At 40.8% G+C, this 15,837-nt stretch overlaps 1 protein-coding gene across 1 annotated transcript in view; it reads left to right on the plus strand.

Moving 5' to 3' along the window:
- The window catches only part of mtus2a (microtubule associated tumor suppressor candidate 2a), a 125,765-nt gene extending 118,629 nt beyond the window's left edge, over nt 1–7,136 (plus strand). Inside the window, exons 14-15 of the mRNA XM_046318100.1 lie at nt 434–531; nt 2,074–7,136. Coding sequence (XP_046174056.1) covers nt 434–531; nt 2,074–2,563 — 588 coding nt within the window. The 3' untranslated portion in view covers nt 2,564–7,136. The remainder of the gene's footprint in view (nt 1–433; nt 532–2,073) is intronic.
- Nucleotides 7,137–15,837: the final 8,701 nt, after the last annotated feature.

The following is a 15,837-nucleotide window of genomic DNA, read 5'->3' on the forward strand; positions in this document are numbered from 1 at the left end:
AGACAGTACAGTACACAGACAGTACAGTACATAGGCAGTACAGTACACAGACAGTACAGTACATAGACAGTACAGTACATAGGCAGTACAGTAGATAGACAGTACAGTACATAGACAGTACAGTACATAGACAGTACAGTACACAGACAGTACAGTACACAGGCAGTACAGTACACAGACAGTACAGTACATAGACAGTACAGTACACAGACAGTACAGTACAGTACATAGACAGTACAATACACAGACAGTACAGTACATAGACAGTACAGTACACAGACAGTACAGTACAGTACAGTACACAGACTGTGCAGTAACAGACAATACACACACACACAAAGTTCAGTAGAGTACAGCACAGTTGAAGTTGTCTCTCTGGGTTTTTTGAGCAGGCCCAGAAGACAGTAGAGTTGTCTCTGTGTTTTCTGAGCAGGCCCAGAAGAACGTTGTGTTAGAGGAACGGATGCAGGTGCTACAGCAGCAGAACGAAGACCTGATGGCCCGTATAGACAATAACCTAGCCCTGTCCAGGTAACACACACATACACCTGGAAAACAACCAAACAAATAACAATACAACTTCCACCTTTTCTTACTAGTTGTTTTCAGTAGGATAGCAGAATTCCAGGAATAGTTTTGATATTGCTACTATGCAAGTACCATAACTATACCATTTACACCTTCTGTATCCTGTGCATGTGACAAATAAACATAGATTTTATTTGATATAGCATGTATCTACCACATGGCCTCACATGTGAATCCTTAAAGAGTTGGGTGGGGGTAAAGGCTTAAGAGGGTGTGAACGATGCTGAATGGGCGGGGCTATGGCTTAAGAGGGTGTGAACGACACTGAATGAGTGTAGACGAAGAAGAGCTCTCCAGTAGGTGTACCAAAACATTCAAGGGCCATTTTCACAAAAGTGAGTTTACAAGTTTATCAACTTTCAAATCAGAATAACTTTCCCATTGTTCCTAAAATGCAGTATATTAAATACCATTTCCTAGCTCTGAATCTCTCCTTTTATGGAATGTAAAAAACATTATTTTCAAATTTTACTACATAAGACGAAATCGAGGCAGTCGGTCACATATGTAAATCTAGCAAACCAAGCAACTAAAGCAACTTTATAAACAATGTTTTGGTTCATTTCTAGCTTGTTAGCTTGTTAGCTTGTTAGCTAGCTAACCAGTTCAAATAATGGCCATATCATAGCTGACAACGTCATAACTTCAGCAAATTTTTATTCATTATTACAGGAAAATAAACTCACAACACTTATTTACATGTTAATAGCAAGCTAATTAACAGAGATTAGTTTCTGTGATTGTGGTGAAATAAAAGCAGGGCTTTTCTTCTACCTTGAGGATTTTAGAATTTGCACACTGTCTCGTTGGCCTAACTTTATATCTTCATTTGACTTTGGTCCAGGTCTTCTTCTTCACATTACCGTCTCTGGTAAACACACACTATATCAAATCAAATCAAAGTTTATTTGTCACATTTACAGGATACTCTTTTGTTTCGACATGTAGCTAGCTAGCTAGCTAGCTAAACAATGAACCATAATCCCAACTCATAACATTACTACCCTGCATGAATCTACAGGTAGCTAAAGCGAACCAACTAGCTAGGTTCAATGTTAGCTAGCTAGCTAACATTAGGCTATAACTAGCAATACAATAAGATAAGAATAATATTACTACACAGATCATACACGTAACGTTAGCTAGCGAGCCAGCCAGCCAGCTAATGTTAACTAGCTAGCTAACAGTACGCTTTAACTTGCAATGAAAACAAATTTCTGACAAAATTAGAAGCGTATCTGAAAATGTAGCTAGAGACTCTTACCTGTATACATGGACACTTCTGCCACTCTGTCACGGCTGCCATGGTTACCCTTAGTTTGAAGATAGGTGTCGCACATCACTACTTCACAGGAGAGGCATTTGAACGTAAACATATATTTTTTATTCAAAATGTGTTTTTTTTTTGGCAGAAATGCCTTCTGGAACATGTGGACTTTCACCTGACACGGATCCCATATAACCCTGTCTCACTTCCCCATCCAGGCAACTCTCAGAGGAGAACGCTAACCTGCAGGAGAATGTAGAGAAGGAGAACGGAGAGAAGAAACGACTGAGCCGTAACAATGAGGAGCTGCTCTGGCGTCTACAGACCTCACCTCTCTGCTCCCCCTGCTCCTCTCCCATCCACCGCTCCTTCTCTACCTCCCCCACTCTGTCTTCCTGCCTCTTTTCCTCCTCTCCCGAGATGGGAGGAGGGACGGGGTTTGTCGCCCCCTCTCACTACTGTGGTGGATACCCCGCACCTACACATGGCTACTCCCCTAGTCACAGAGAGAATCTCAATCAGTCTCCAGGACCGGCCACGCCCACTCACAGAGGATTCTCCAATCAGAATCAGTCTCCAGGACCGGCCACGCCCACTCACAGAGGATTCTCCAATCAGAATCAGTCTCCAGGACCGGCGACGCCTACTCACCGAGTGTCACCCAATCACTGTCACTCGCCTGCTCGGCTCAACCCCCTCATGAGATGAGCTCACGTTTCTCTCTTCCTGTCTTTCTTTTTCTTTTCATCTCTTTACTGTTAATCTCTCGTGGACAGACTACTGAGACATAAATGGTAGTGTACATCTGTCATGATACAATGGAATGTGTGAGATAACTAGCAGCGTTAGTTCAGGTGTTTTGGACAAAATCACTATTTTCGCTGGTGATATCGTCTTTCAAAAGTGGAGGGGACATTTTGGCCCGTAACTTGCATAAAGACAGGATGGAGCTCTTTGTTCCAGTTTCGATCCTCGTTCTATCTCTTCTCTTAACACGTACTGTATGGACACAGAATTTAATCGAACATCTGATCAGTCACGCAAGTTCTGGTTTCACCAAGATTACTTTTCTGATATAATGTTGCACGAGGTTTAAGTGCTAGATAAGATGGGTGTTCTCTCCAGCTACTACGGCTGTAAGAAAAGAGAAAAGACAGAACTCCACTAGCATCGCTAATATACTCTAACAATGCCTTTCTGCTAGCCTCTCGATGGATAACACCACTAGCATCTCTGTACCTATAGACTAAGACTAGCTGACCTAGCCTCTTGATGGCTAACTCCACTAGCATCTCTGTAGCCATTGACCCAGGCTAGCTGACCTAGCCTCTCGATGGATAACACCACTAGCATCTCTGTACCTATAGACTAAGACTAGCTGACCTAGCCTGTCAATGGCTAACTCCACTAGCATCTCTGTACCTATAGACTAAAACTAGCTGACCTAGCCTCTTGATGGCTAACTCCACTAGCATCTCTGTAGCCATTGACCCAGGCTAGCTGACCTAGCCTCTCGATGGATAACACCACTAGCATCTCTGTACCTATAGACTAAGACTAGCTGACCTAGCCTGTCAATGGCTAACTCCACTAGCATCTCTGTACCTATAGACTAAGACTAGCTGACCTAGCCTCACGATGGATAACTCCACTAGCATCTCTGTACCCATAGACTCATACTAGCTGACCTAGCCTCTTGATGGCTAACTCCACTAGCATCTCTGTACCTATAGACTAAGACTAGCTGACCTAGCCTGTTGATGGCTACCTCCACTAGCATCTCTGTACCCATAGACTCATACTAGCTGACCTAGCCTCACGATGGCTAACTCCACTAGCATCTCTGTACCTATAGACTAAGACTAGCTGACCTAGCCTCACGATGGCTAACTCCACTAGCATCTCTGTACCTATAGACTAAGACTAGCTGACCTAGCCTCTCGATGGCTAACTCCACTAGCATCTCTGTACCCATAGACTCATACTAGCTGACCTAGCCTCTCGATGGCTAACTCCACTAGCATCTCTGTACCCATAGACTCATACTAGCTGACCTAGCCGCTCTGCTGTACCCTGTAGACTCCATGGAGGTACAAAAATACTGTATGTCTCCATTCACCACCAGCAAACTGAAGAACACTGGAGACATATCTCTTTAAGGATCTCTCTCTCTCTCTCTCTCTCTCTCTCTCTCTCTCTCTCTCTCTCTCTCTCTCTCTCTCTTCTTTGTCTCTGTCTCTCTCTGTCTCTGTAGCTGACTGGCTAGCTTGTGCTTGGCCTGCAAGTGGAACCAGCTAACTGATGAAGAATGGAGACCTCTCTATCTCTTTAAGGAAGCTGACTGGCTAGCTAGCTCTGTAATGTTAGGATGTAGTGCATTCAACCACGGACTACGTGGAACGACTGTAGTGTATTGAAACAACAACCACAGGCAGTGCTGAAATGTAGATTGTAATGTGCTCTGCAACAACAGAGACTCCACTTCAATGTATTGTATATAGAAACAGACAAACAGGCTGACAATATGAATGGACGGACAACCACAGGCAGTGCTGAAATGTAGATTGTAATGTGCTCTGCAACAACAGAGACTCCACTTCAATGTATTGTATATAGAAACAGACAGACAGGCTGACAATATGAATGGACAGACAGACGGACTGAGAGTATGTATACCACCAGATGGGAACAGTGGTAGTCTCTGCTTAGTTATCCGGGTCCAAACCACCACACCACCCCCTTGCGCCATGCAGGGACGGACTGGGACCAGAAACTGGACCGGCATTTATAACACATCGATTAATGGCCAGTCCATTTCCGCTACCACGGATTTGTTCATACCGGTGCTTACTACCAACCAAATGGAACCATGGATCAAATAACAGTCTCACGGAATCACCTTAGACTCCGGTCCAGTTTTTTCTTTCAGCACAAACTTTTTACCAGCACGTGATGTCCAACAGTCTTCAGATGCCAGGATTTTACAGATGATTTTAATCCACGTTTAAAAGGATGTTTTATAAACTGTTTCAGTTTTACCAGCAAACAGTAATACTTAACAGAAGCGCTTCCAATCCAGACGGAATCCAAAATCCGCTCCAGTCTTCCGCTCTCTCTGCATGGATATTACCTGTGGGTAGGTTACGTACCTGTATCCCCCACACCTTTTGATTCAGGGTGTTCAAATATATCAAACATATTTAGGATTGACTGATCTACAAATAATAATGGGGAGGCAGGTAGCCTATCGGTTAGAGCGTTGGGATTAGTAACCGAAAGGTTGCTAGTTTGAATTCCCACAAGCCGACCGGGTGAAAAAAATCTGTCCTACTGCCCTTGAGCAAGGCACTTAACCTTCACTGGTCTAGGGTCGCTGTCAATAATGGTTGATCCCCCTTAGTCATGACCCCACTCTCTGAGGGTGTCTCAGGTAGAGTTGGGATATGCAAAAAAAAACAACACACATTTTCAATTCACACATAAAATAGGAGATATATACTGTAAGTATACAGGTATATATATATATACCACGAATAGAGAGCCATTTGGGACACAGGCACCGGGATGTAAAAATACCGACCACAGGAATTGTTTGTTGTTTTCTAAGTGATATTTGTAAACATATTTATTGTCTACTTTACCAAGCATGTCTTCCAGTCTTTACCTCTCACTGTCTGGGGCCTGGGGCCTGGGGCCTGGGGCCTGGGGCCTGGGGCCTGGGGCCTGGGGCCTGGAGCCTGGGGCCTATAGGTTCCATCCCAGGTTTTCAGAGAAAATCCTTGTCAAAAGATTCCCACAATCACGAGAGAACAAGCAGGACATTTTTAATAATCCTCCAACCAGGATTTCTGGAAAACCTAGGAATTTTGGGAACATTTTTGCAACCCTACGTAGAGTAGTTGTGATGTTTATCAGACCAGGGTTTCAAATACAAAAAAAATCTCAATAAATTAGATTAATAAATTAATAAATAGATTAAAATACTTTGATACTTTATCTGTGGCTGTTTGTGCTTGCCTGGCTTAATTAACTGGTAGAAAAGTCCCAAAACGGACCCAACCTCCCCGTCCATTCAGTCCAGGCAGACTCAAGGAAACGCTGAAGTATTTGAAACAACTTGTCTTGTATTTGAAACCAGGTTTGCTGCTTATACCCTGTACTAACAGGAGAAAACGTTGTTTTTTAAAACAGAGATGCTAGCCGGGCTGTATTCATTCCGCCAAACAAAACTGTTTGTCTTGTTTTGCAACTAGAACAAGAGTTTCTATTGGACAAAATTCTGGTAGGTTCCTCCCCGTTTCGTTCTGTTGGTCAAAACATTTTGCAACTAAAACATTTTGTTTGGCAGAATGAATACATCCCAGAACTAATTTCCTACTGAATGGGACACCGATTTGTAACAACAACAAAAAATATATATAAATGCAACTCTGGTCTGACCAATAGGAGAAGAGTAGAATGTGACTCTTTGGACCAATAGGAGACAAAAATATGGGATGTCATTTCTCCACCTGACCAATAGAGGGAGTTTGGAGGGGCGTTGGGGTGTCAAAATGAGAGAGTGTGTATTTCATTGTAATATATCGATTTGTTCAGAAGTGGTCGAAACATTCAGAACGCTGCAGATAAATACAGTTTCAAGACACAATGATTGTGTTTTCTCCATGACATAGAAGAATGTATTTTCTGCGTGATATATTTCTATCGGAACGTTCTGTAATGTTGCCCCAAGTAAACCACAATATCACCTCTGTACATAAAACTAGAGAGAAACTGTTTATCTTGAGAGTAGTGTACCTAGACACAACTATACTAGAAAAGACCAGTGTAGGGAGAAGTGTAGATTCAACTGGAGAGAAACGCTTTAAAATGACTGGGATCTTTTTCAGTCTCTAGCTCTAACCAGGTTTCTGTGATTGGTCAAAACCACAGATGTTATTGGTACACCTTTTCTACCCATTTCTCAGTAGTTGGTATTCAGATGTAGTATGCAGGCGTAGTATTCACTCAATGGGGTTTTCAGTACATTTATTAGAGCCATCCCTTTAAAAAAAATACGGTGAACCTTTAATTAGATGTATTTTTTTGTCCACAGACTACATGGAGAGAACTGTTCAGAATATTAGGAACCAATCAAAGAAAGCCATCTATATAATGAACAAAATATATAAAAACAACATGTTAAGTGTTGGTCTTAGTTTCATGAAATAAAAGATCCCAGAAATGTTCCACACGAAAAGCTTATTTCTCTCAAATTTCGTACACAAATCAGTTTACATCCCTGTTATTGAGCATTTCTCCCTTGCCGACATAATCCACCCACCTGACAGGTGTAGGATATCCAGAAGCCGATTAAACGGCATGATCATTACACAGGTGCACCTTGTGCTGGGGACAATAAAAGGCCGCTCTAAAATGTGCAGTTTTGTCACACAACACAATGCCACAGATGTCTCAAGTTTTGAGGGGGCATTCAAATTGGCATGCGGACTGCAGGAATGTACACCAAAGCTGTTGCCAGATAATTGAATGTTAATTTCTCTACCATAAGCCATCTCCAAAATAATTTTAGAGAATTTGGCAGTAAGTCCAACGGCCTCACAACCACAGACCACGTGTAACCACGCCAGCCCAGGACCTCCACATCTGGATTCTTCACCTGCAGGATTGTCTGCTATCAGCCACCCGGACAGCTGATGAAACTGTGGGTTTGCACAACCGAAGAATTTCTGCTCAAACTGTCAGAAACCATCTCAGGGAAGCTCATCTGCGTACTGGTCGTTCTCACCAGGGTCTGTCTGACTGCAGTTTGGCGTCGTAACCGACAGCGGGAACATGCGCACATAGAACAGATCTACCACTATTTAGACTTGCTTTGAATGACAGGTCGCCCAAAAAGGGCCATCTTGCAGCTTTAAGGTTAGGAAAGTATTCATTAATTTAAATGTTTTTAACGGTTTAGAAAGCCTTTACACACGGAAGAAAGAAAAAACGGGTTAGAAAGCCTTTACGCACGGAAGAAAGAAAAACGGTGGATTGATTCATTCGGGGGAAAAATGACACATTCAGTTGTTCAACCCATGGTAATGTTGCAATATGTGTGTGTATATAACTATAGTAGGGGAAATAGTGTATAATAGTAGGTTACACCCTTGTCCATTGCCTGCACTAACCATGGAACTGTGTTAATGACACAGGCAAGTTGTTGCGTCATGCTTCGGGCGCTCCGCTCCAGAGCGATTTAATTAACCTACATGTCTTTTTTTTTTGTTTACCGAGGAAGAAAATGAAAGTATTTAATTAAAACATTGGAAATTGCCCAAAGGTTAAAATGTCACATGCTGACATTAACGTTTCAAGTTAAAAAGGCCATAGGCCTACAATTTAAATTCTACATAAATGGCACAACATTTCATAAACATTCCATCGCTGTGGGAAAGTTGATATGTTTCAGTTTGCTGCCAAATGATTGGTTTCACATTTGCCTCCAGCGATGATAAGGTAAAATAGATCTAAAACAATTGTCATTTATATTTACAATCCCCTTATTCAAACGGATTACTCATTTACCAAGCTCTTATCGATAGCTCTTATCGATAGCTCTTATAAATATGTACATTAGGCCCTACAGTGCATGAAGAAGGGTGCTGTTTCAATCGGGGGAGAGAGAAAAAAAAGAAAGTAGATGTTTTTCACACTTCGAACCGACGGGTTGCTCCATTTTATTAATCGTTTAAAGGTGGTGGAATTATGAATTAAATCAAGGGCAGAATAAGTAGACTGAATCTGTAGACATACCTCTGCCACACCTTAATTTATGCGATCTCTACCGCTAACGAATAGCTGGCTGAAACCTGAGTTTCCCCGTGCATATATTCAAGGTCAGAATACGCTTGGAGAGGAAATTGCATAAACATTGGAATTAAGTTCCGTTTTACTCACTCATAAATCGGATCGGAATCGGGCTAATGGTGATGAACAACACACCCTTTACCAGAGGAGGCTCCTCCAGTGAGGAAGAGGAGGACGGTCTTCCTCATGACATTGACAACACTATGTTTACATTATGAAACGGTCTCTAGATCCAAATGACTCATACAGGAAACCTGGTTCTGGCTTTTGACTTAATAGGGCCCATAGAACAATTATGTAGAATACTTGAGAGAGAAACATAAATGGTTTACATAGCTCTGACAGTGTTTGGGCAATTATGAAAAACAACAGTATCTGAAGGTAGAACTCTGCGGCCCAGAGGAATATTTCACTTCCTCTGATCATAGGAGTAACAACATGAATTGGTGCACGAGGCACAAGTAATGCCGTGCAACTTAAGTTTCGCCATTGGCTGGAAGACTGTGTCCCCTTTTCTCAGAGGAGGGAGGGAGAGAGGAGGGAGGGAGGGAGAGCCTGGTGAGAGACAGCCTCACTGCTCCCTCCCTCCTCTCAGACTGACCATCAGATGCAGGCCATCAGTCCAGTAAAAAACTACATATAAACAAACTATATGATTATGCTCAATCAGCTGTAACATCACAAGTAATACAACAAATGGTGTATGATCAAACTGGTAATAGATCAACATTTTTTTTTTAAATATAATTTCAAAATGGTCCCAGAATAATAACATGGTCAAGGCAAGTCAAGCATAGCCCGTATGCAGTGATAATATATCGGGCCTCTAGCTTACTGTACAAACCTCATTGATCCAGAACTGTTTTTAATTGGTTAATGTTGCTTAGGCTTCCGTTATTTAAGTCATGTTAAAATCATATCTAAGTGGTAGATCTCAGCTTGCATGTGGACTCTGAAAAAGGTCGGTGACCTCCGTAGTAGAGAAATCCATCCTTGTCGGATCTATAAAAAATATTTAAAAATGTCTAGGATTCTTTCTGTAATTTTAAATGCATAAAAACGACATCACTGAAAGATGCTGAAGGATAACTATTTACTATGGATGATTTTAAAACGGTTTATTAATAATCTTTCAAGTCTTTTGGTGGAATGTTTTGATACTTTTTATTGCCTCTTGTAATATTACCAGGAAATGGACAGTTTATTCTGTTCATCTGTTTGCAGGTTTACATTTATGGGGTTTTCAGGAAATGTAGCACTTAGATTCTGTGTCATTTTAAAGTTGGGTTGAATCTCCAAAACTCAGCACTCTTGATATGAACTTGTAAACAAACCAGCCATCTTTGAAAAGTACTAAAATGTAATGGTGCTCTGTTACAAACTGTATAACATAAGCTAACTTACTATATAAGCTAATATATCATGATGATGTAGAACCCCACATGTTTCCAGTGTTCCTTTAAAGTCAACTACTCACCCTACTGAAGGTCCTCTATCTATGTAACTCTCTGTGTCCTTTAAAGTCAACTACTCACCCTACTGAAGGTCCTCTGTCTATGTAAATCTCTGTGTCCTTTAAAGTCAACTACTCACCCTACTGAAGGTCCTCTGTCTATGTAACTCTCTGTGTCCTTTAAAGTCAACTACTCACCCTACTGAAGGTCCTCTGTCTATGTAACTCTCTGTGTCCTTTAAAGTCAACTACTCACCCTACTGAAGGTCCTCTGTCTATGTAACTCTCTGTGTCCTTTAAAGTCAACTACTCACCCTACTGAATGTCCTCTATCTACAGTTGAAGTCGGAAGTTTACATTCACCTTAGCCAAATACATTTAAACTCAGTTTTTCACAATTCCTGACATTTAATCCTCGTAAAAATTCCCTGTCTTAGGTCAGTTAGGATCACCACTTTATTTTAAGAATGTGAAATGTCAGAATAATAGTAGAGATAATTATTTATTTATTTCCTGACATTCCCAGTGGGTCAGAAGTTTACAGACACTCAATTAGTATTTGGTAACATTGCCTTTAAATTGTTTAATTGGGTCAAAGGTTTCAGGTAGCCTTCCACAACTTTCCAACAATAACTTGGGTGAATTGTGGCCCATTCCTCCTGACAGAGCTGGTGTAACTGAGTCAGGTTTGTAGGCCTCCATGCTCACACACGCTTTTTCAATTTTGCCCACAAATGTTCTATAGAATTGAGGTCAGGGCTTTGTGATGGCCACTCCAATATCTTGACTTTGTTGTCCTTAAGCCATTTTGCCACAACTTTGGAAGTATTCTTGGGGTCATTGTCCATTTGGAAGACCCATTTGCGAAGCTAGAACTTCCTAATTGAGGTCTTGAGATGTTGCTTCAATATATCCACAAATTTCCTGCCTCTTGATGCCATCTATTTTGTGAAGTGCACCAGTCCCTCCTGCGGCAAAGCACCCCCACAACATGATGCTGCCACCCCCGTGCTTCACAGGAGGGATGGTGTTCTTCGCTTGCAAGCCACCCCCTTTTTCCTCCAAACATAACGATGGTCATTTTGGCCAAACAGTTATATTTTTATTTCATCAGACCAGAGGACATTTCTCCAAAAAGCATGATCTTTGTCCCCATGTGCAGCTGCAAACCGTAGTCTGGCTTTTTTATGGCAGATTTGGAGCAGTGGCTTCTTCCTTGCTGAGCAGCCTTTCAGGTTATGTCGATATAGGACTCATTTTACTGTGGATAGATACTGTTGTACCCGTTTCCTCCAGCATCTTCACAAGGTCCTTTTGCTGTTGTTCTGGGATTGATTTGCACTTTTCACACCAAAGTACGTTCATCTCTAGGAGACAGAACGCGTCTCCTTCCTGAGCGGTATGACGGCTGCGTGGTCCCATGGTGTTTATACTTGCATACTATTGTTTGTACAGATGAACGTGGTACCTTCAGGCATTTGGAAATTGCTCCCAAGGATGAACCAGACTTGTGGAGGTCTACCATTTTTTTCTGAGGTCTTGGCTGATTTCTTTTGATTTTCCCATGATGTCAAGCAAAGAGGCACTGAGTTTGAAGGTAGGCCTTGAAATGCATCCATAGGTACATCTCCAATTGACTTAAATAATGTCAATTTGCCTATCAGAAGCTTCTAAAGCCATGACAATTTTTTGGAATTTCCAAGCTGTTTAAAGGCACAGTCAACTTAGTGTATGTAAACTTCTGACCCACTGGAATTGTGATACAGTGAATTATAAGTGAAATAATCTGTCTGTAAACAATTGTTGGAAAAATTACTTGTGTCATTCACAAAGTAGATGTCCTAACCGACTTGCCAGAACTATAGATTGCTAACAAGAAATTTGTGGAGTGGTTGAATAACGAGTTTCAATGACTCCAACCTAAGTGTATGTAAACTTCAGACTTGTATGTAACTCTCTGTGTCCTTTAAAGTCAACTGCTCCACCATGAGTGTAATTATAAGTTAATACATGTTTAGTAAGCAGTTTATTCCTGTTTAGTAAGCAGTTTATTCCTGTTTAGTAAGCAGTTTATTCATGTTTAGTAAGCAGTTTATTCCTGTTTAGTAAGCAGTTTATTCATGTTTAGTAAGCAGTTTATTCATGTTTAGTAAGCAATTTATTCCTGTTTAGTAAGCAGTTTATTCCTGTTTAGTAAGCAGTTTATTCATGTTTAGTAAGCAGTTTATTCCTGTTTAGTAAGAAGTTTATTCATGTTTAGTAAGCAGTTTATTCATGTTTAGTAAGCAATTTATTCCTGTTTAGTAAGCAGTTTATTCCTGTTTAGTAAGCAGTTTATTCCTGTTTAGTAAGCAGTTTATTCCTGTTTAGTAAGCAGTTTATTCCTGTTTAGTAAGCAGTTTATTCCTGTTTAGTAAGCAGTTTATTCCTGTTTAGTAAGCAGTTTATTCCTGTTTAGTAAGAAGTTTATTCCTGTTTAGTAAGCAGTTTATTCCTGTTTAGTAAGTAATTTATTCATGTTTAGTACACAGTTTATTCCTGTTTAGTAAGCAGTTTATTCCTGTTTAGTAATCAGTTTATTCTGTTTAGTAATCCGTTTATTCCTGTTTAGTAAGCAGTTTATTCCTGTTTAGTAAGCAGTTTATTCTGTTTAGTAAGTAATTTATTCATGTTTAGTAAGCAGTTTATTCATGTTTAGTAAGCAGTTTATTCATGTTTAGTGCAGTTTATTCCTGTTTAGGCAGTTTATTCTGTTTAGTAAGCAGTTTATTCATGTTTAGTACCATTTATTCCTGTTTAGTAAGCAGTTTATTCCTGTTTAGTAACTACTGAATTCATGTTTAGTAAGCAGTTTATTCATGGTAAAGTTTATTCCTGTTTAGTAAGAAGTTTATTCCTGTTTAGTCAGTTTATTCCTGTTTAGTAAGAAGTTTATTCATGTTTAGTAACCAGTTTATTCATTAAAGTAAGCCAGTTTACCTGGTCATTAAGCAGTTTATTCCTGTTTAGTAAAGCAGTTTATTCCTGTTTATTAAACTAGTTTATTCCTGTTTAGTAAGAAGTTTATGCCTGTTTAGTAAGCAGTTTATTCCTGTTTAGTAAGCAGTTTATTCCTGTTTAGTAAGCAGTTTATTCCTGTTTAGTAAGCAGTTTATTCCTGTTTAGTAAGCAGTTTATTCCTGTTTAGTAAGCAGTTTATTCATGTTTATACACACATTATAGCCTGTATATCCTAAATCAATATCTATAATCAGGTACTGGTTCTGCACTGGCTCTCCACTGTGTTCTGTGGACATCTATTGGGGTCCCAAATTGCACCCTATTCCCTACATAGTGCACCACCATGGGCCCTTGTCAAAGGTAGTTCACTATATAGTGTACCATTTGTGACGCAACCTCCTTAGCTGAACTACTGAATGTCTATCGTAGAGGGTCATAAGGGAAACTCACCTGCTGTTATACTAGCCACTACCTGGTCATTAAACTAGCCACTACCTGGTCATTAAACTAGCCACCACCTGGTCATTAAACTAGCCACTACCTGGACATTAAACTAGCCACCACCTGGTCATTAAACTAGCCACTACCTGGTCATTAAACTAGCCACTACCTGGTCATTAAACTAGCCACTACCTGGTCATTAAACTAGCAACTACCTGGTCATTAAACAGAACCTGGTCATTAAATAGTTCAAACTACCTGGTCATTAAATGACCACTACCTGGTCATTAAATAGCCACTACCTGGTCATTAAACAGTACCTGGTCATTAAACTGGAGCAGCACCACATTAAACAGGTGGTCATTAAACAGCACTACCTGAGCATTAAATCACTCAGGTCATTCCTAGGGGCACCTGGTCATTAAACTAGGCCACCTGGTCATTAAACTAGCCACTACCTGGACATTAAACTAGCCACCATATAGTCATTACACAGCCACCACCTGGCTGTAGCCACCACCTGGTCATTACACAGCCACCACCTGTCATTACATGTTCACCAATGTTCATTAAACCAGCCACTACCTGGTTCATTTAACTAGCCAGGTGACCAGGTACATACAGGTCAGGTCAGGACCTGGTCCAGGTCCTGACCAGGTATACAGGTCTGGACCTGTATGTACCAGGTCAGGTCAGGACCAGGTACATACAGGTCAGGACCAGGTACATACAGGTCAGGTCAGGACCAGGTACATACAGGTCAGGACCAGGTACATACAGGTCAGGACCAGGTACATACAGGTCAGGTCAGGACCAGGTACATACAGGTCAGGTCAGGACCAGGTACATACAGGTCAGGACAGGACCAGGTACATACAGGTCAGGACAGGACCAGGTACATACAGGTCAGGTCAGGACCAGGTACATACAGGTCAGGTCAGGACCAGGTACATACAGGTCAGGTACATACAGGTCAGGTCAGGTCAGGTACTGATGAACAGATGGAAGCAAGTCTCAGCAGACTGTATAGTACCACTCAGGGTCAACCAGGGTTACCATGACACATTTAGGCCCAGTTCCCTCTTTTGACCTATGACCTATGCTTAATCAGTGTCCAGGAAAACACTTAACACTTATTGTCCATGTTGACTCAATACAAACAAAATAAATACTAATAAATATGAATGAATAATAATGAATAAAAAGGTGGTCTGGTCCAACCGGTATGCCGTTTGTTTTGAGGAACAATAGGAAGTCCTTTCAGCCGTTGTCTTTCTTCTCCGATTGTACATTATGGTGTAAATAAATAAAACACACACACACACACACACAACACAACAGAAGCATGTTTTTGTCTTTCATCCTTCCTTCCTTCCTTCCTTCCTTCCTTCCTTCCTTCCTTCCATCCTTCCATCCTTCCTTTCATCCTTCCTTCCTTCCTTTCATCCTTCCTTCCATCCATCCATTATTCCTTCCTTCCTTTCATCCTTTCATCCTTCCTTTCATCCTTCCTTCCTTTCATCCTTCCATCCATCCTTCCTTCCTTTCATCAATCCATCCTTCCTTCCTTCCTTTCATCCTTCCATACTTCCTTTCATCCTTCCTTCCTTCCTTTCATCCATCCTTCCTTCCATCCATCCATCCATCCATCCATCCTTCCTTCCTTCCTTCCTTCCTTTCTTCCTTTCTTCCTTCCATCCTTCCTTTTATTCATCCTTCCATCCTTCCTTCCTTCCTTCCTTCCTTCCACTCTCTCTTTCTCTTCTCTCTTTACCTTTTTTGTAATGGTCCACTGTAACCGTAGCATAGAAGCGCTAGAAACAAACGAGGAATGGAATAGTACACATGTACTGTATGTAAACCATATGTCTTGATTGGCACTTTCCCCTGGGATATGAAGCTAATAAACATTATTATAAAAGAGGGTTATGCTGTTGTGTCCATTTCTAAAACCACCCTGAATTAAACTGTCAACAGCAACCACATTAGAAACATACAATTTGTTTTCTTCCCCCACAAAAAAAACATTTATTTTGTGTAACATATTTTCATAGTGAGCTATAGGCACACATCATTTTTTTTTTATTAAAAAAAATAAAAATAAAGCTCTATGTTCTACTGATCACACTATAATGCTCTATGTTCTACTGATCACACTATAAGGCTCTATGTTATACTGATCACACTATAGGCTCTATGTTCTACTGATCACACTATATGTCTCTATGTTCTACTG

This window comes from Oncorhynchus gorbuscha, linkage group LG20 (assembly GCF_021184085.1).
Source record: "Oncorhynchus gorbuscha isolate QuinsamMale2020 ecotype Even-year linkage group LG20, OgorEven_v1.0, whole genome shotgun sequence".
In the NCBI taxonomy this organism is placed as follows: Eukaryota; Metazoa; Chordata; class Actinopteri; order Salmoniformes; family Salmonidae; genus Oncorhynchus; species Oncorhynchus gorbuscha.